General features: G+C 35.5%; 1 protein-coding gene across 1 annotated transcript; it reads left to right on the top strand.

Moving 5' to 3' along the window:
* Positions 1-11,332: 11,332 nt before the first annotated feature.
* vsx1 (visual system homeobox 1 homolog, chx10-like) lies at positions 11,333-13,611 on the top strand. Its single transcript, XM_058749805.1, is given in 6 exon segments — positions 11,333-11,435; positions 11,438-11,716; positions 12,124-12,202; positions 12,296-12,419; positions 12,501-12,681; positions 12,897-13,611. Coding segments are annotated over 6 exon segments (1,020 nt in total). The 3' UTR covers positions 13,151-13,611.
* The last annotated feature ends 3,086 nt before the right edge of the window (positions 13,612-16,697 follow it).

Below are 16,697 nucleotides of genomic sequence, written 5' to 3'. Positions count from 1 at the left end.
ATCAATTTAATGCACCCTTCCTAAAAATAAAAAAAAACTTTAACTGTATAGTGTCTCAAAAATCACTATACCCAATGTGAGTATTTCAATTTCTCCTGTTTTGAAGTCATATCTTCCAAGGCCCATGTCATATTAGCAACAACAGAATGTCCTTCAAGAAAAAAAAAAAAAAAACTCATAAATTGCCTGATCACCATCTCTCTATCCTGGCAGCTGCAGAGGACGCCGGCTGCCTGTCATCGAGCATATGTGGAAAATTAGCCACAGAGTGCCTGTCTTACCCCAGGGAGGGAGACAGACGGGTCTCTAACGCTACCGTATCTGCATGCCCCACTGCACCCTCATGCCAACCCTGCAGACTGCACTACAGACATGCAGACTGCACCAGTGCCACAACTAGTGCTGCCTCACTGGAAACGTGAAGAGGAACCAGATTTATTCAGTCTTCTGATTTTTCTTTACTTAGTATTTTGAGCTGTGGAAAAATGGCGCGCTGACACGCGATTAATTCTAAAAGTTTTGCCCCGTAGCCTATTTTTTTGCTTTTAACGCGATTAACACGTTTTACATTAAATTAATTTTATTCTGCTTCATGTAAACGCTGGTTGCGGCAAAAAAACCCATCTTTTTATCTTAAAACACGTACAACCTGAACGCACACACACACACACACACACACATATAGGCTAGGCCTATATATAATCAGATTTTAGTTTTTAATTTTCAGTAATCATTTCCAATGATGAAGACCCCACTGGGTATAGAGCTATATTTCCTAATTGTCATGTTTTCTCCCAGTTTCATAAATCATTCTTTTCTGCAGAGTTCATTTGACCTTAATTTTGCTATAATTTAACCTGTTTATATGTGACCACACAAGTTTAACCATTTATCATACAATTAGTTAAGAATACAAATAAATAAATGTAGTTTGAAGTGTAAAGAATAAGCAGTGTCTTAAATTTCACATGAAGTTGTGTTTGTTTAGCACATACTGAACTTTTGATCTCAAACGAGAGGACGGGTTAAATCATTTGTCATCTATTGTGAATCAATGTTTGCATTTTTTAAAACCGATTTTCTTCTTATTTTCCTTTTCCTCCTTTTTTTTCAATCTGTTCTTAGCCTCATTTGGCCTAATCCTGCTGCTGCAGAGGGTGGGGTGGCTGCGGCGGGTGAGTGGATGGTGGTTGGTGGTAAAGCAGGGTGAGAGGGACTCAGAGGACCACGGGGACAGGCGCTCTCCCGCGCTTATGGTGGATTATGGGTAATGGCACTTAGCTGAGAAAATGAGCTGAATGTATAGTATGCCCTCATATGGGTTGTGGTTGGTTTAAATGCAAGAATTCACTTGTAACTCACCTATTTTTTATTTTTTTTACATAAAAATGGTTAGATGTTAGTTTAATGCCATATTTACTATTCAGATATTATTTATTTTAAAACCGTCATCACTCCAAGCCTCTTCCTTTTATATTCATTGTTCATTTCCATATAACATATCCATTGTTTTCCATATATTTGTTCTTAAAATGCACCTTAAGTGAATTTTGAGTCTCTAGAGAACCTTAATCCAAAGGCAATATAGTAGTTATCTTGTCATTCTTGAAGAAAATATGCTTTTATATCTTTTTTAATATAGTCTTTAGGGCACACAGTATGAGGATGAGGCGGATGGGATGGCCTTGGGGAAAGGGAAGCCTGTGCACTCATGGAGCTCCACTTCTGCATCCCTGTGACAGATTGGAGCCAGATTGGGAGACGTTCTGACAAGGGCTAGGAACTTGCAAGGCTGTCCCACTCCTCAAGGTTAGTTATCGAATGTTAGCACATGACATCTGCCACTCAGCACCAAACGCCACAGGGCTTAGGACACTTCATCAAGCGCCATGTTTCCCTAATTAATGGAGTTAATGTGTTTTTTTATTTTTTATTCCATAAGATTTCTTGTATCTTGCAACCCTCAGAGAGGTGATTTTATATAATTATTTAGAAAAAATATTATCTTTATATATATATATATATATATATATATATATATATATATATATGTGAAAATATATTTGTTAACCCCTCCACATGAGAATGAAATACTTACATTGTGACTTAACGGTTAAAGACAGTTTTCTTTCTGTCATTAACGTGGTGGATGTTCAACTATAATGTTGAACTATAATCATCATTGTGAGAAAGGATACTTGGAAATATAAGTTGGTAATCCATGTGCAAGATTGCTCTTTCCTTTCCCCTCCACCCAGATTTGAACCATATGCCTCATAACATATGTGATTATTTTTAAGATGGACATAAAAAAGGACAATAGTCTCTCCACTTTTAATAATCCCTTCGTCCGATTTAATATCGCAACTATTATTCAAATCAAAGGCAGATTTTGTTTTCATTGTTCTTTTATAATACTCTTATGATTTCTCCCTATCACTTTCAGAAAAGTCCTCTGCCAGTTAAAGCTAAACCCCTCCTATCCATCCATTGAGGACAGGGGGTGCGTTGGGTCGAATTAAGTTCAGCATTTCCAAATTTCTAATATGGCGAAAGTGTACACGTGTTATTTCAGTCTACATCTGTTTGTACATCTTTAGTTCATCTGATCTTGTGTTACAAAATTTAAAGCCACCAAAACTCTGTTGGCTTCCGGTTTGTGCCTCTAAAATATGAAGTTACTGTGACCCATGAGAAGCCAACAGGATTATTTCATTTGAAAAATGCAGCTGGCACGGGTCATGGTCATGGGTTTGATTTCCAGGGAATATAAACTGGTCAAATATGTATAACTTTGCGTAAATACACTGTTCAGAGGTTATAGTTCCATAAGTTTTTGAGCAAAGAAATGTATTTGATAAAAAATATATAGTAAAACAAAAATATTGTGAAATAGTATTTTAATGTAAAATTATTGTTTTCTGTTTTAATAATTTATTCCTGTGATGGCATTCATTACTCCAGTCTTCAGTGTCGCATGATCCTTCAGAAATCATTCTAATATGCTGATGAAACATTTCTTATTATTACCAATTTTAAAAACAGTTTGTGCTGCTTAATATTTTTATGGAAAGCGTGATGCATATTTTTTTCAGGATTCTCTGATAAATAGAAAGTTCAAAATAACAGCATCTACTTGAAATAGAAATCTTTTGTAATATTATAAATGTTTTTACTGACACATTTGGACACTTGCTGAATAAAAGATTTTATTTATTTAATCTTTTATTAGAAAATCTTACTGACCCCAAACTTTTCTTTTGAACAATAGTGTATGAAAGAAAAACAAAAATAATATTGATTTGAATTGATATCATTTTCCTATGTGACACAAGAACATAGAATTCAGTTGCCTGGGTCATTAATTAATTATAGTTTAGTGGTCATTATATGAAAATATCCAGCTGCAGAATTCCACAATTGAACAGTCAGAATCAAGCATTCCCGAGCGTTTATTGCCTCATTTAGGTAAAGAGTGGATTGGCTCTTTTTCTCCATGGCGTGGCACAGTGACAGTTGGTTGTCTGGACAGTACAATGTGTCATAATGAGGCCCCATCTTTTAATTGACCTGATTCCTTCTAATTAGCACACTTTAAGGAAGTGGGGAGAAACAAAAGAGAAAGAAAGAGAGAGCAAGACAGGAGTGAGGGGGAAAGGGAAGGAGTGGGAGAAAGAAAAGAGAGTGATCACTGTCTAATAGGTTAAGTGAGTCAGACAGGCCTGTGATGGCGTGTGAATAGTGTCTTTGTTAGCTAAGCTAACTGAACAAGACACACAAAGGTCATTAGTGGACATACTTACTCATTACACAAACCTAGCGCTCAACTGGTGGTTAGGGGCATCGTACCTCCCACTGTTAACCTTTATCTTTTCCCTTCTTCTGTCTGACCTTCTTTCTTTTCCTCCCCTAATAGTTTTTTTTTTAGTCTGAAATTATGGTCTATTCACTGTCAAGAGCTGTCTTTCTGAAATCATTTCAAAATCTTTCTGACCCCAGACATTTGAACGGTAGTGTAGCCGCAGTGTTGCTATGCCCTTTTTGTTAGTAGCTTGTAGCCAATAACTTTTCAAAAAGGTGGTTTAATTGTAATTACACACTTTTCAATTATGATTAGCTTGTATCTTGACAATATCTTCCCAATACGGGCCGTAAAATACAGACATAGGGTCAAAACCACTATTTCAGCCCTGATATGATTATTTGCAGAAAGAAACTTTCCAGTATTGAATATGTGCGTTAATTATATCGGGGTCACAAAGCTTTGCTGATCATATGTGACCCAAGCTGTGCAGTTTTAGCGAAAGTGTTGAAGATGAGACTCTTGATGGACCAGAGGATTAAGATCAAAACTAATTCCTTGTTTAACCTGTGAGTCTGACTTATGATATTTCATATGTTGCAATATAAAAATAAACATATATATTGATAATAGTATATACATTTAAAAGTATATATTTAAAAAAAAAAAATTTTTTTTTTTGTAAATATGAAAACTTTTTTTGTCCATACAATGAAATGGTCCAATGTTGTTAGAACCCAAGCTTCTTTGAAATATCTTCTTTTGTGTCCCACAGAAAAATGGCAGTCATACTGTTTTGGTATTTAAATGATGACTGAATTATCTTGAATTATCCCTTTAAATTTCAAAACTAGCATCTTGCCAGAATCTAGCTTTGTTCGGATGGCACGTGGCTTATTTGCATACACACACATACATAATTACAAAGGAAAGCTAATAGAGGTTTAACAATATTTACAAAATGCCTCTGACCCTGCGCATCCCCTAGTAAGCTTTAATCCTAAACTGTTACGCAAAACGGCGAGTGCAGTTACATTGTTTACACTTTTGACAGATTTGTAACGTGTCTTGCGCGCTGCGTGGCGTGGCCTCACTTCAGACGTGAGATTACCACAAGACTATAAAGCTCTAAGAAGACCACAAAACCCCAGACTTACAGACATCAGAGATCATTAGTGGTTTTGACTAATTTACGAAACTTTAATCCCACGACTACCCATTGTTTACATCACTGAATTAGGTTAATCTACAAGGAGGGCTATTTGCATAAATGTGCATTTTTGAATAATTAGTGGGCCAGAGGCGGTGAATGGGGTGTGATTGGAGGGGGTGACGCGTGGCCAGACTATTGTTGCCCCCTTATCTAGCATAAACAATGGACCAGCTAAACAATTAAAAACAAACTCAGTTGGGTCTGGTGTTTATAGGGCATTGTTGAAGATGACCCAGGACATAATCACTGTCTGGATACAGAATTATAGCAATTACTGCTATCATTTACAATGTGCCACGCAAACACTCAAGATTCAAATTATGAAACAGTTCCTTTCCCATCTGCCAAATTGCCTTGTCTTTAAACAATTAAGGCTTTTTTTGATTCTGTTGAAGGATATTTTATTCAAAATCATCTTGAATTGTCAACCCAATAATAAAGATTCTGTCAAAATGTATTCACCCTCATGTTGTTCCAAACCCATGGCTTTTTCCTGCTATGGAACATTTGATTTCATCAAATTTTTGTTGGTAACCAAACAGTTTCTGCTCCCATTGATGTCCATTTTTTGTTTTGTCTATACAGTGGAAGTCAATGGGAACCTAAATTTTGGTGGTTATCAATATAATGAAAAATATCTTTTTGACTAACAGAGGAAAGAAAGTCATACAGGTTTGGAACAAACATGCTGTTCCTCATGTTGTTCCAAAGCTGTATATATTTCTTTATTCTGTGGAAGACTAACTAAAAAGACACTCAAAGGTCTATGACCCTATTGGTAACACTTTAGTTTAGGGACCAATTCTCACTATTGTTTATTAGCATGCATATTACTTGCATATTGCCTGTTTATTGGCACTTATAAAGCACATATCAATGCCTTATTCTGCATGACCATATTTTAGATCCCTCAATCCTACCCAATACCTAAACGTATCTAAACAGCTATCTCACTAACTATTAATAAGCAGTAAATTAAGAGTTTATTGAAGCAAAATTTGTAGTTAATAGTTAGAATTGGTCCCCAAACTGAAGTGTGACTATTAATGAAACATTTTCTAAAACTAGTCACATTGCACTTTACTAACCCACATTCTAGTATTACCCAGCATGAGAGCACAAAAATCCATTTTAAAGCAGCAGTTTAGCTTAATTTGGAGTGTCTTCCCAAGGGGCAAATTCACGTAATATAAGTGATTCATAGCTCCAACTGACTGGCCAATTTCTCTTTGCTTTTGAGTGTAACTGATCAGATGACCTCTGATATCCCTTCTGTGTCTGTGTGTGAATATGAGAGTGTGTGTGCAGAAGGTTTTTAATTAACCCAGCTCTCTTAGTCCCAGGTGGGCTCTTCCGCGCTTTTGTACTTATTCCCCAGAGAGGGAGAAAACCGCGTCCTAACGCCTCACACACTCTCTGTAGCACACGTCCTCTTACAATGCACCTATTTGAGCATGTGAGTGGGTGTGTGTTAGTTATTTGCCTTTATTGCTCTCAGTGGTTGGTAATAGATTCTAAAGATGTTTGTCAGGAGCAAGAAACACATTTAATACTGATTAACAAGTCATAAGGTTTTCAGTACCATACAATGATGCATTGATTCAATTTTAAAAAGATAGTTTACCCAATAATTAAAATTTTGTCATCATTTACTTGCCCTTGTGTTCCAAATCTGCATGACTTTCTATTTTTTATTTTTTTTTTGCTAAAAATTTCAGTCCCCCCCCATACAATTAAAGTCAATAGTGTTTAGAGTTGTTTAAACGTCTTCTTTTGTGCTCCACATGAGAAAGAAAGTCATACAGGTTTGAAACAACATGAGGGTGAGTAGATGATGACAGAATCTCTTTAAGTAAACCTTTACAAATTTGTTTACTGTTATTAACTACATGTGAAACAAATTTGATACTTTTTAAAAGAGTATATTCAATTCATTAGAGCGTGTTTGAACCTTGCAGGGTTTTGTGGTTTTTTCACCCAGAAAACTGGAAAACTGGAAACATCAATGAAAATAAACATCAGGCACAGACGAGCAATTATTAGAGTGAATGTAAGGATAGTGAAGCAACAAAAGGCAAACCAATTTCAAAAACAGAGAAAATGAATTACTAAATCTCATAGATTTGTGTATCGACAGATAAGCTGCCAGCGGGGCTAAGAATGCAAAAACCTAATCTCAACATAAATTATTTACCACTCGAGGATGAATACTTCTCTGGTGTGATTACAATTCACAGCATTAATGTGGCATACGTTCCAAAAAAACGATCAGCAGCTTACAAAATATTACCCCGTCAAAACGCAAATCGTTGCCCTTAGTAAGTTCGAAATTTTGTGCACAAATGTTGTTAAGCCTGTTCTCCTCTAATACAGCAAAATGATTATCTGGCTGGTCTCCCTTTGCATGTTTGAAAGCAGCCGAATGGACATCTGCATCGGTTTTTCATTATTATTATTATTATATAAAAGATTATATAGGGTTGGGATGAGGGCATTTCATTTTGCTTACAATTAATATACGCTTTATTTTGTCCTGGTTTGGGACAAATAGGATGCTGGGTTACAGCTTGTTTGTTTGCTGTTTCAGGATGAAGCTTATGTGCAGCTGACTTTGATGGTGCAGCTTTCTTCTGACTGAATTTCTTAGACTACTAAGTGATCCTCGCAGCGTATTTGTGGGACATTAAACAAGTTGTCTAGAGGGATCATCCAGTGTTGTTGAAAAGCAACGAGGGCCAGAGTGATGGGAAGTTGTTGCGCACTGACGATTGGTCAGATTGAGTTTAAGTAGCGGTGTGTCATATTCTTGATGATTACAAATCAGCTGGGATCTTAATAGACTGGGTGAAACATCTGGAGATCTAAGAGCCCAGATGTTTGCACAACAAACACATAAAACCTTCGACCCTTGAGCACAGATACACATAGCTACCCAAGAATCGAGGATTTGGATTTAGATTTGAACATCTGCCCAATGTTGTAAAGTGACAAAAAGCATCCTTGACATTATTAGGTTTTTGAGAAATCTTGTTCCTCTAAAGCCATTCAAGGAACATTTGAAGGTCCTGTGGTCCTTATTCTGGTGTACGCTGAAAAAAAAATGTACTTAGACATTGCTAGTACATTTCACGAATAATTAAAAAACTGAAAAAAACACATTAAATATTTTTTGCAGTGCATGCCAAACATTTGTCCTTGTGGGAGGAAAAAAATCCTTTTTTACCTCATTTAACTTCTAAAATCTATGTTTTCCCCATCATATTAAATGTAAAATCTGTATGAAATCCTATTGCTTAATAGCCATTCTGCTGCAGCTAGTTTCTTAGGTGGGTGGGTGATGAGTGCGCGTGCGGGGCTGCTGCTATTCCCAGTGGCGGGATCCTGCTCAGAATTAGGGCACGTGGCATGTCTATTAGTCAAACAACCTCCATGTGCCTCGCGCCACGGCCAGAGAAAATTAGAGCAAAGAGCGATTTTTTGATGTTATACGCTCTTTAAGAGATTAATAATCTTGGCGGTGGAGAATCGGCTGGAAATCTTCTCTGGAAAATAATGAGCGGAGAAACATTTACTGATTAGTTTAATCCAGGATTATCCTATCTGATGACACCATGAAACCCAGCCTTGTAATCTGGCCCTTAAAATAACATAATTTATTTCGCTTTACCGCAAGCGCAGTTTAAGTGTGTTGTTCGCTTCAGTTACTTAGCGCCACGATTTCTATAGAAGGATTTGTTTTATTTGTCTGTTTCCGTTGAATTGTGTTTGATCCGTAGGCCTACTGCCTAAAAACAAAAGCAGGACCAGAAATCAACGGTCAAGCTTTTTGTTTACTCTGAAGGATGCGTTATGAATGGTTTCAGAATTATTTAACAGTAATTGATTTGATTATTTATTTATTAATTTATTATTATTATTATTTTTTTTTTTTTGGTAGTTTACAAGGCTATTTATTGAGTATTAAACTGCAGCCTGTTGGCCAGTACAGGCCTACTATGAAGTTGTTGGCTATTAAGGAATCAACCTATAATTTACAGGCTAAATAAATAGGCTGAACAAAAACAAACAAACAAAACAAAACAAACAAAAAAACACAATAATAATTAAGGGTTTGCGTTTAATTGGAGAAAACAGATTCAGGAAATAATAGAAATAGTAGTAGTAGAAATAGTAGAAATAGTTTAACACGCAACACAATTTTTGTAAATTCCATAATGTGAAATAATGTCTGCTAATAAACAAACAAACAAATAAATAACAACATTTTGGAATTTTGCTGATTGGTTTAAGGAGGAATAAAATTAAATCACATTCGTTCATTATGTGTTCCTAATTTCTTATAAGATAATTACAACACAAACAAAATATTGTTGTTACTACTGCAGAAATAATAATAATAATTATTATTATTATTATTGTTGTTGTTGTTATAGCCTATTATTATTGAGAAGAAGATGATGGAGAAAATAAACGTGATGGCCAAAAATAATTCTTCAGCGTGATACTAACTAATGATCTAATGATCTCTCTCCCTCCTTTTTCCCCTGTATGATCACATTTAGTTTTAGTTAACGTTATTTTACATTAGGCTACAGTTATGAGGATTATGTAGAGCAGCTCTCTTAACTGCCAGTTAGAAAGCTGGAGGTCGTCCTGGTGGAAACGGGCCCTAAAAGCAGATTTTAGAGTCGAGCTCTTTATATGACAGATTAATGTTGTAAACGAATTTAATGGACTTCGTTTAATTATCTCGTGTAAGACGATTTCTCTAATTGCTTCTTTTTTGAAACAGACTGGCTGAGATGTTGCCCGTTTTTCCCCCTGTTTTTGAAACACCTGGCCTCTGCTACTGTACACTGTCAGGTCGACATGATGTAGCATTACCGTAACGAAACTTGACCTCATTTTCCAAAATCTTTTACGCTCAAAGAGCTTCATTTTCCCTCATTGCAGACGTAATAATTTAATGAACGAAATAAAGCATATTCTCTGTGATCACGTCAAGAAGTTTTTTTATTCCAATATCTTCCATGCAATTTGTTGGAAGGTGGGAATACACTACTGGATCTAACTAAGGAGACTCTCAAACACTGGTTTGGTGGACATGTGTCAATCATGTTGCGAATATTAAAAACATAAATGCATTTTATTCATTGGTAAAAGTTGATTAGCTGTTTACTGGTCTTGTATAATTAAATGCAAGATCGAATATGTTATTGATTTAAATTTCTCAATGTTAAAACAACATTTAAGTTTAAATACAGCCTATACTAAAACAGTCTTAAGTAATAACTGAGTAATAAGTTGATACGTTATAGTTTATATTTTTATTATAATAATTATAAGTCTTATATACATATAAAATCATTTATAAAAATGTAGGCAATGTTATCATAAATATAATAATCATAATACTAGCCTACTACTACTACTAATAATAATAATTGTTATTGTTATTCACCAACCTAATCTCATTGTCTTTAATGTTGCCGTTGTTCTTATTGTTATTGTTGTTTTACATAATGAAAATAACTGGCTCGCCTTTAATGCGTTTTTTAAGTAAATAATTTCAAGGAAACTTTAAGGAAATAATTTCTTAAAATAGCAAAGACGGCAAATTGAGAATATTTCTTTTTTTTTTTTTTCAAGCAAACTAGGCTATAGTCCAGTACAAGCGTGGCAAAAAATAATTCGTTTTTTTAATTACTTAAATGAGTAGTTATGGTTATATTTACAGGAGAAATTATGTTTTTATTTATTTTATTTTTTTACAGAGAATATAGGCTATTTTCTGTCTCAGTTTTGGCTAATTATTATAGCAAGTAATTAAGACATTATTTAGAATTAGATTACGGCTATCGAATGATAAAGAAATATCACGAAAGACTAGATAGTAGCCTAAGTCACTAAAATTTAAAATATTGACCTCGTTCTGGTTTCTCGTTACTAATTAAATTAGCCTATATTCTGACTTCAAATGAAATATCACTTATTAAACATTTTCAATAAACCACCACAACTCGTCGCGTTACAGTCTGAGCACATGAGTGAAATCTTCCATCTAAAGGGAAAAAAAACTACTTAGGACCAATTCAGATAGGGGAGGAAAATCCTTATCGGATTAAAGGGAAAATTGGTGGCAATTAATCCTTTGTGATTGAAAAAGGGAAACGCCTCTTCTTGGTTGACATATCTGACGTTGAATCTGATTGGACAGTGCTGTATTGGACAGACGGATAAATGGTCCCGCCAGAGCGCGTAACCGTCCCACCAGCACGACCTCCTCTGAGAGAAAGTGAATTACACAAACTGCCACCATGACGGGAAGAGAAGAGGCTATAGACGAAAAACCAAAGGTTAAATTGTATCCCTCTTTCGGAATCGACAAATCACGTCTCAGTGGATCTGGATTTAGGTCCAAAGGTTTGCGATCACAGACCTGCTCGGTCTGGAGTCGGATCTCCAGCCGCATCAGTCCGGTTCTGGCGCAGGGGCCAATGGAGAGGGGCAGAGCGCGGCGCTCGGAGGATTTGCTTTCCCGGGAGGCTCTTTGCCGCTCGGCTTGGGTTTTCTCTGCAGTTTGGCGGCTCAACAACCCCCCGGGGCCCCGTGTTTTCTCCCGAGCCACATCCCGCTCCTGCAGTCACGGACAGAGAGCCACTTCATGCAGAATCTGGAACAGCAACGGGAAGCCTATTCCGGTACGAATGACTTTATTTGATCATTGAATGAGCCGAAGAGCTGTTCCCAGAAGTTGGTGCTGAAACTGATCCTGAAATAGACGTTTCTCTATTTACAATGGAAACTTTTGAATTAACTGTTAATTTTGTGATTTTATTTACTGATTTGATGGAATCAGAAACAATAGTATAGCCTAATAGGCTACTCTTATAAAGAGTATAAAAATACGCTTTGGATTCTGAACCTGTTAACTTCAAGAATATTTTATGTTACTTGAAAGCATACAGTTTTAGTCACTTTTTATTATTTTATTTCTTACGTATTTGTATTTATTAATTTGCATTGTGTTCCCTTGACCCAATTTATAAATTCTATGTTAATCTGGCAAGGATTTTTATTTTTATTAAAAAAAAAATTTTCATTACAGATGATGATTGTCTTTCCGGGGATCGCAATGATGGGAAAAACTCAGGGAACTCACAAAAGAGGAAGAAGCGAAGGCACAGGTATGTACTGAAATTAAATGTTACGTTAAATGCTTAATCTGTAAGGATTTAGTGATTCGTTTTATCAACCGTACATCTCGTTTTGATTTTCAGGACAGTTTTTACCTCACATCAGCTCGAGGAGCTGGAGAAAGCCTTCCATGAAGCACACTATCCAGATGTTTATGCAAGAGAAATGCTGGCCATGAAGACAGAGCTACCAGAGGACAGAATACAGGTTGGATGATTTTCACAGTTTTTCCCTCTCTTTTTCTTTCTTTCTTTCCAATAGCTAATGCCCAGGTTTGTTTTTGTCCAGGTATGGTTTCAGAACCGCCGTGCTAAGTGGAGGAAAAGGGAGAAGTGCTGGGGCCGCAGCAGCGTCATGGCGGAATATGGGCTGTATGGTGCCATGGTCCGTCACTCCATTCCACTTCCAGAATCCATCATCAACTCGGCCAAGAATGGCATGATGGGCTCCTGCGCTCCCTGGCTTCTAGGTGAGCCAGCAGGTGGTTTTTCTATTTAGTACTCAAAGACTCAAATATGTATTTGATCACTTGAATACATAGCTGAGGTGTCTTGTGAATGTCTGTCTGGTGTTGCCCATATTTTACACTTAAATGTACACGAATTGGGCCGTTTTGTAATCCAGCTATAAATATTCAGCAGTTTAAGGTCAATTTTTAATCACATCTGTATTTTATTCTTTCAGGAATGCATAAAAAGTCTCTGGAAATCGCAAAAAAACCTCCCGGCACACCTGAATCAACACACTCTGATTCGTATTCGGAGGAACACAAGGTGAAAGACAGCGACACGACGTGGTCGAGTGGAGCCAATGGAGCAGACGACTCAGAAGACATGGCAATAGATTTGTCCAGCACTTCAAAACAAGAGAGTAAAAGCACTTTGAAAAGATCACCACCTCGAACAGAAGACAGCAGCGATTCTGAGACTGAGAGTTAAATATGCAAATGAATATGGACAATTTTAAAGACCACATACAGTATAAAGGACTATCGGTTTATACAGTATCTCACCTTTTGACAATGGTTTTGTTTGTCAGCTTTCCTGTGGATTTTTTGTAGTTGTTTATCAAATATTTGAATACTAGAGACTGTTTTATTCTGAATAATTTATCTTTCATGTGTAAAAATGATTCATGTAAAAAGTGTTAAATAATGTTTTATGTTACGTTCATGGGAATTATCCATAAATTTTCTTTTTCTCTGTCAAAAAATCTGCAGGGTGACCACTTGTTCTACCACTATTGTGAATGTCATAATATTTCCCTATTGTAATACGGTATGTGTCTGGGGAACAGAAAGTCTCCAGAAAGGATTCTAAAGCACTTTACCTGCTGGGATGATGAATGTTTTGCATCGATCAATGTCATCAACAGAGCAATATAATACCAGCAAAAACAAATCCACATCGTGACAAAAAATAAAACATATTTTATGCTTTTGAATCCTGCCTTCTGTTTCTTTGTTTCAGCACGTGCACCAGATCTAAAAATATGTCATTAAAAATTAACTTGATTTGTCACACAGAAGGAAGAAGTTTAAGAAATTGGCTCATTTCGTCACTGGTCCCAGTCTTCTCGCTGTCAAAGACATGAGAACAGTATACAGATGTTTTCCAGTATAGATACTGCTGACCTGTTAGATGGTCTGTTAACATTTCTACCATCTGGGGAAAAAAGTGTATTTAAGCCAAACAACAACAAGGCTAAGCAGTTTGTTTCCCAGAAACTGCCAGACTACTCAACAGCCCAATCATCTTTAATTCATGTCAGCCTGCTTTTATAATCCATACCCAGATATTCTTATTTAAACAAGCTCAACAAAGGCTCTGCAGATATGCAACATTGCAAGAACATCACCTGCAGATCTACAAAATCATGGTCATTTTTTAATGACCATGTTTGAAGTCACGTGGTCAAAGGAAACCGACAAACACAGTGTTTTGTTATATTACTATTTTGCTTATCATTATACATTATAAAATCACTTCATTATCCAACTGTTTACTGCAATACCTTAGCTCTAATATGTAGCGTAATCATCATAATTCATATTCTATCATTTCACACAAATGGCTTTGTTTTAAAAGCAACCATTTACAATTCAGTTTATAATCTATATAAACAGAAATAATTGTAAACAAACAAAAAATGTATTATTATTACATGTATTGCCATTATTATTGCATGTATTAACATGCATTGGCATGTTTGCATCGCGGAAGTAAGTTATTTTCTATGAATGTGCGAGACTTCCGATTCAATATGCGCATAAATAACTGGAGGAAAAAGTGAAGGAAAAAAAAACAACTAAACGATCTGCGCTACAAACCAGTATGTTTATGATTACGATGATACAATTAAATAAAATGAAAACAAGTTAGCAATATCAAACAGCTTAACGGACTGTATTTGTACATAGATTTTATAGATATATGTTTTTGTGCCGTTAAAATTAAGGTGGATAAAGTTTATATGAAATTTCCTGTAATTTGGTAATGGGTAGGCCTAACTATGTAAACAATGTGATAGTATATATTGTTTTCTAAAGGTAATCTCAATAATATGACATTAGGAAAAGCAATTGTTTTGTTAGGGGTTTAAAGAGAATAATAAAAAAAAAAACAGATTAGCAGAGGAGAGGGGCATGAAAACAGAGATTAAAAACACTTCAGCCTGAGACAAGCTCAGGACTATAGGAATTAAATTATTAAAATATTATCAATCACTGCTGATCCCAATAATCTTTCGTGCCAACTGCCCTTAACAAAATAACAATTATAGATGATGGGTCCTTTTTAAACTATTATGCCCAGGGTTAGACAAAAAGATTATCCTGCCCACTGTTGAAAATGGCCATTAATGGAAAAACAAAATGAAATAACCTGATTTTACGGCATACCAAAGAAGAGTTACATAAAAATCACAGGGTGTGACTTATGACAGGGTGTGGTTGTTTGTTTGTTTGTTTTTTCCTAACAGTTGCCCCAGTTACTTTTTGAATAATTTTGTAAGTGCAACATCTGATACATCGCTGAATGTCGCAACTGACCAATCAGAGTCAAGTATTCCAGAAAGCCGCATAATAAATAACTAACAACATCCACGTTTTAGCATTCCAAGAGATCTACAGAAAACACAATAATAATAAAAATAGTAATAATAATCCCATTTCAACATCTGTTCTGGTTATAGGTTTAACCTCACACAGAAGATTTTCTGATGCTTCGGAGCCAAGCACCAGTTGTAAAAATTAGCCATGTTGCGGTACTTTCCGTGTGTGTGTGTGGTGTGTGTGTGTGAGAGAGAGAGAGAGAGAGAGGGAGAGAGGGATTGGCAGAGACTAAAGCTGTGATGTTTATGATAATGATGAAGAGAAAATATTATGTCCACTGCTAATTTGTAAGTAGCTTAGCAATGCAGAGAGCTCCAAACATGCAGATGTGCATTTGGCACACAGCAGTCGTTTGGCAAGCCCTGTGGAATCACTGAACAAAGCTGATTTGGTTCAGCGTTTTCCTGATGAAGCGAGACCAGTTGGCATTTTAACTCATAAGTAAAGCACAGGCTCTAACCATGTTGTTATTGTCGTGGTTTGGCTGCTAAACTTTCTCTGTCAGACAGAATCATCTGTGCATATTCACCTCACCTGGTAAACAAATACACTAAATCTCTATAAAAATATTGTTTTTGCGATATTTGGGGTGACATATAATAGCCTATATTTAACTTACTGTACTTTTTTATTTTTTGGTGTCCTGAATCTAAAGGTAATAAAATGCACAATGTCTATAAAGATATACTATGCAGTAACAGGTGAACATGTTTTGATCGTATAGTGCTTCCATCTAGTGGCCATATGAAAGATGGCCGTGCAAGCTGCAAATAAATCAAATAAATCAGAGCTAAACCCTTTGCTTCATAATCTGAGAATATGTGTATAATATATAATGTATTAAATAAAATAAAATAAATGAAATTATATTATATAAAATAATATAATAATATATAAACATAATATATGTAATAATATTATATTATATATACTGTAATTGCAAACAATATAAATCATATTAAATAATATTTCAATTAAATTATGAATAATTTAGCACAAACAAAAATGTTTAAAATTATCCTGACTCTTCCCTATAAATGTGTGTATACAATATAATATTATAATAATATGCAGTCATGGCCAAAAATATCGTCACCCTTGGTAAATTTGATCAAAGAAGGCTGTGAAAATTAATCTGCATTGTTAATCCTTTTGATCTTTTATTTAAAAAATTCACAAAAATCTAACCTTTCATTGGATAATAAGAATTTAAAATGGGGGAAATATCATTATGAAATAAATGTTTTTTTCTAATACACATTGGCCACAATTAACAGCACCCTTTTATTCAATACTTTTTGAAAGCTTCATTTGCCAGTTTAACAGCTCTAAATTTTCTCCTATAATGCCTGATGAGGTTAGAGAACACCTGA

Source organism: Onychostoma macrolepis, chromosome 17 (genome assembly GCF_012432095.1).
Source record: "Onychostoma macrolepis isolate SWU-2019 chromosome 17, ASM1243209v1, whole genome shotgun sequence".
Lineage (NCBI taxonomy): Eukaryota > Metazoa > Chordata > Actinopteri > Cypriniformes > Cyprinidae > Onychostoma > Onychostoma macrolepis.
This window is presented reverse-complemented; position numbering and strand designations above follow the sequence as displayed.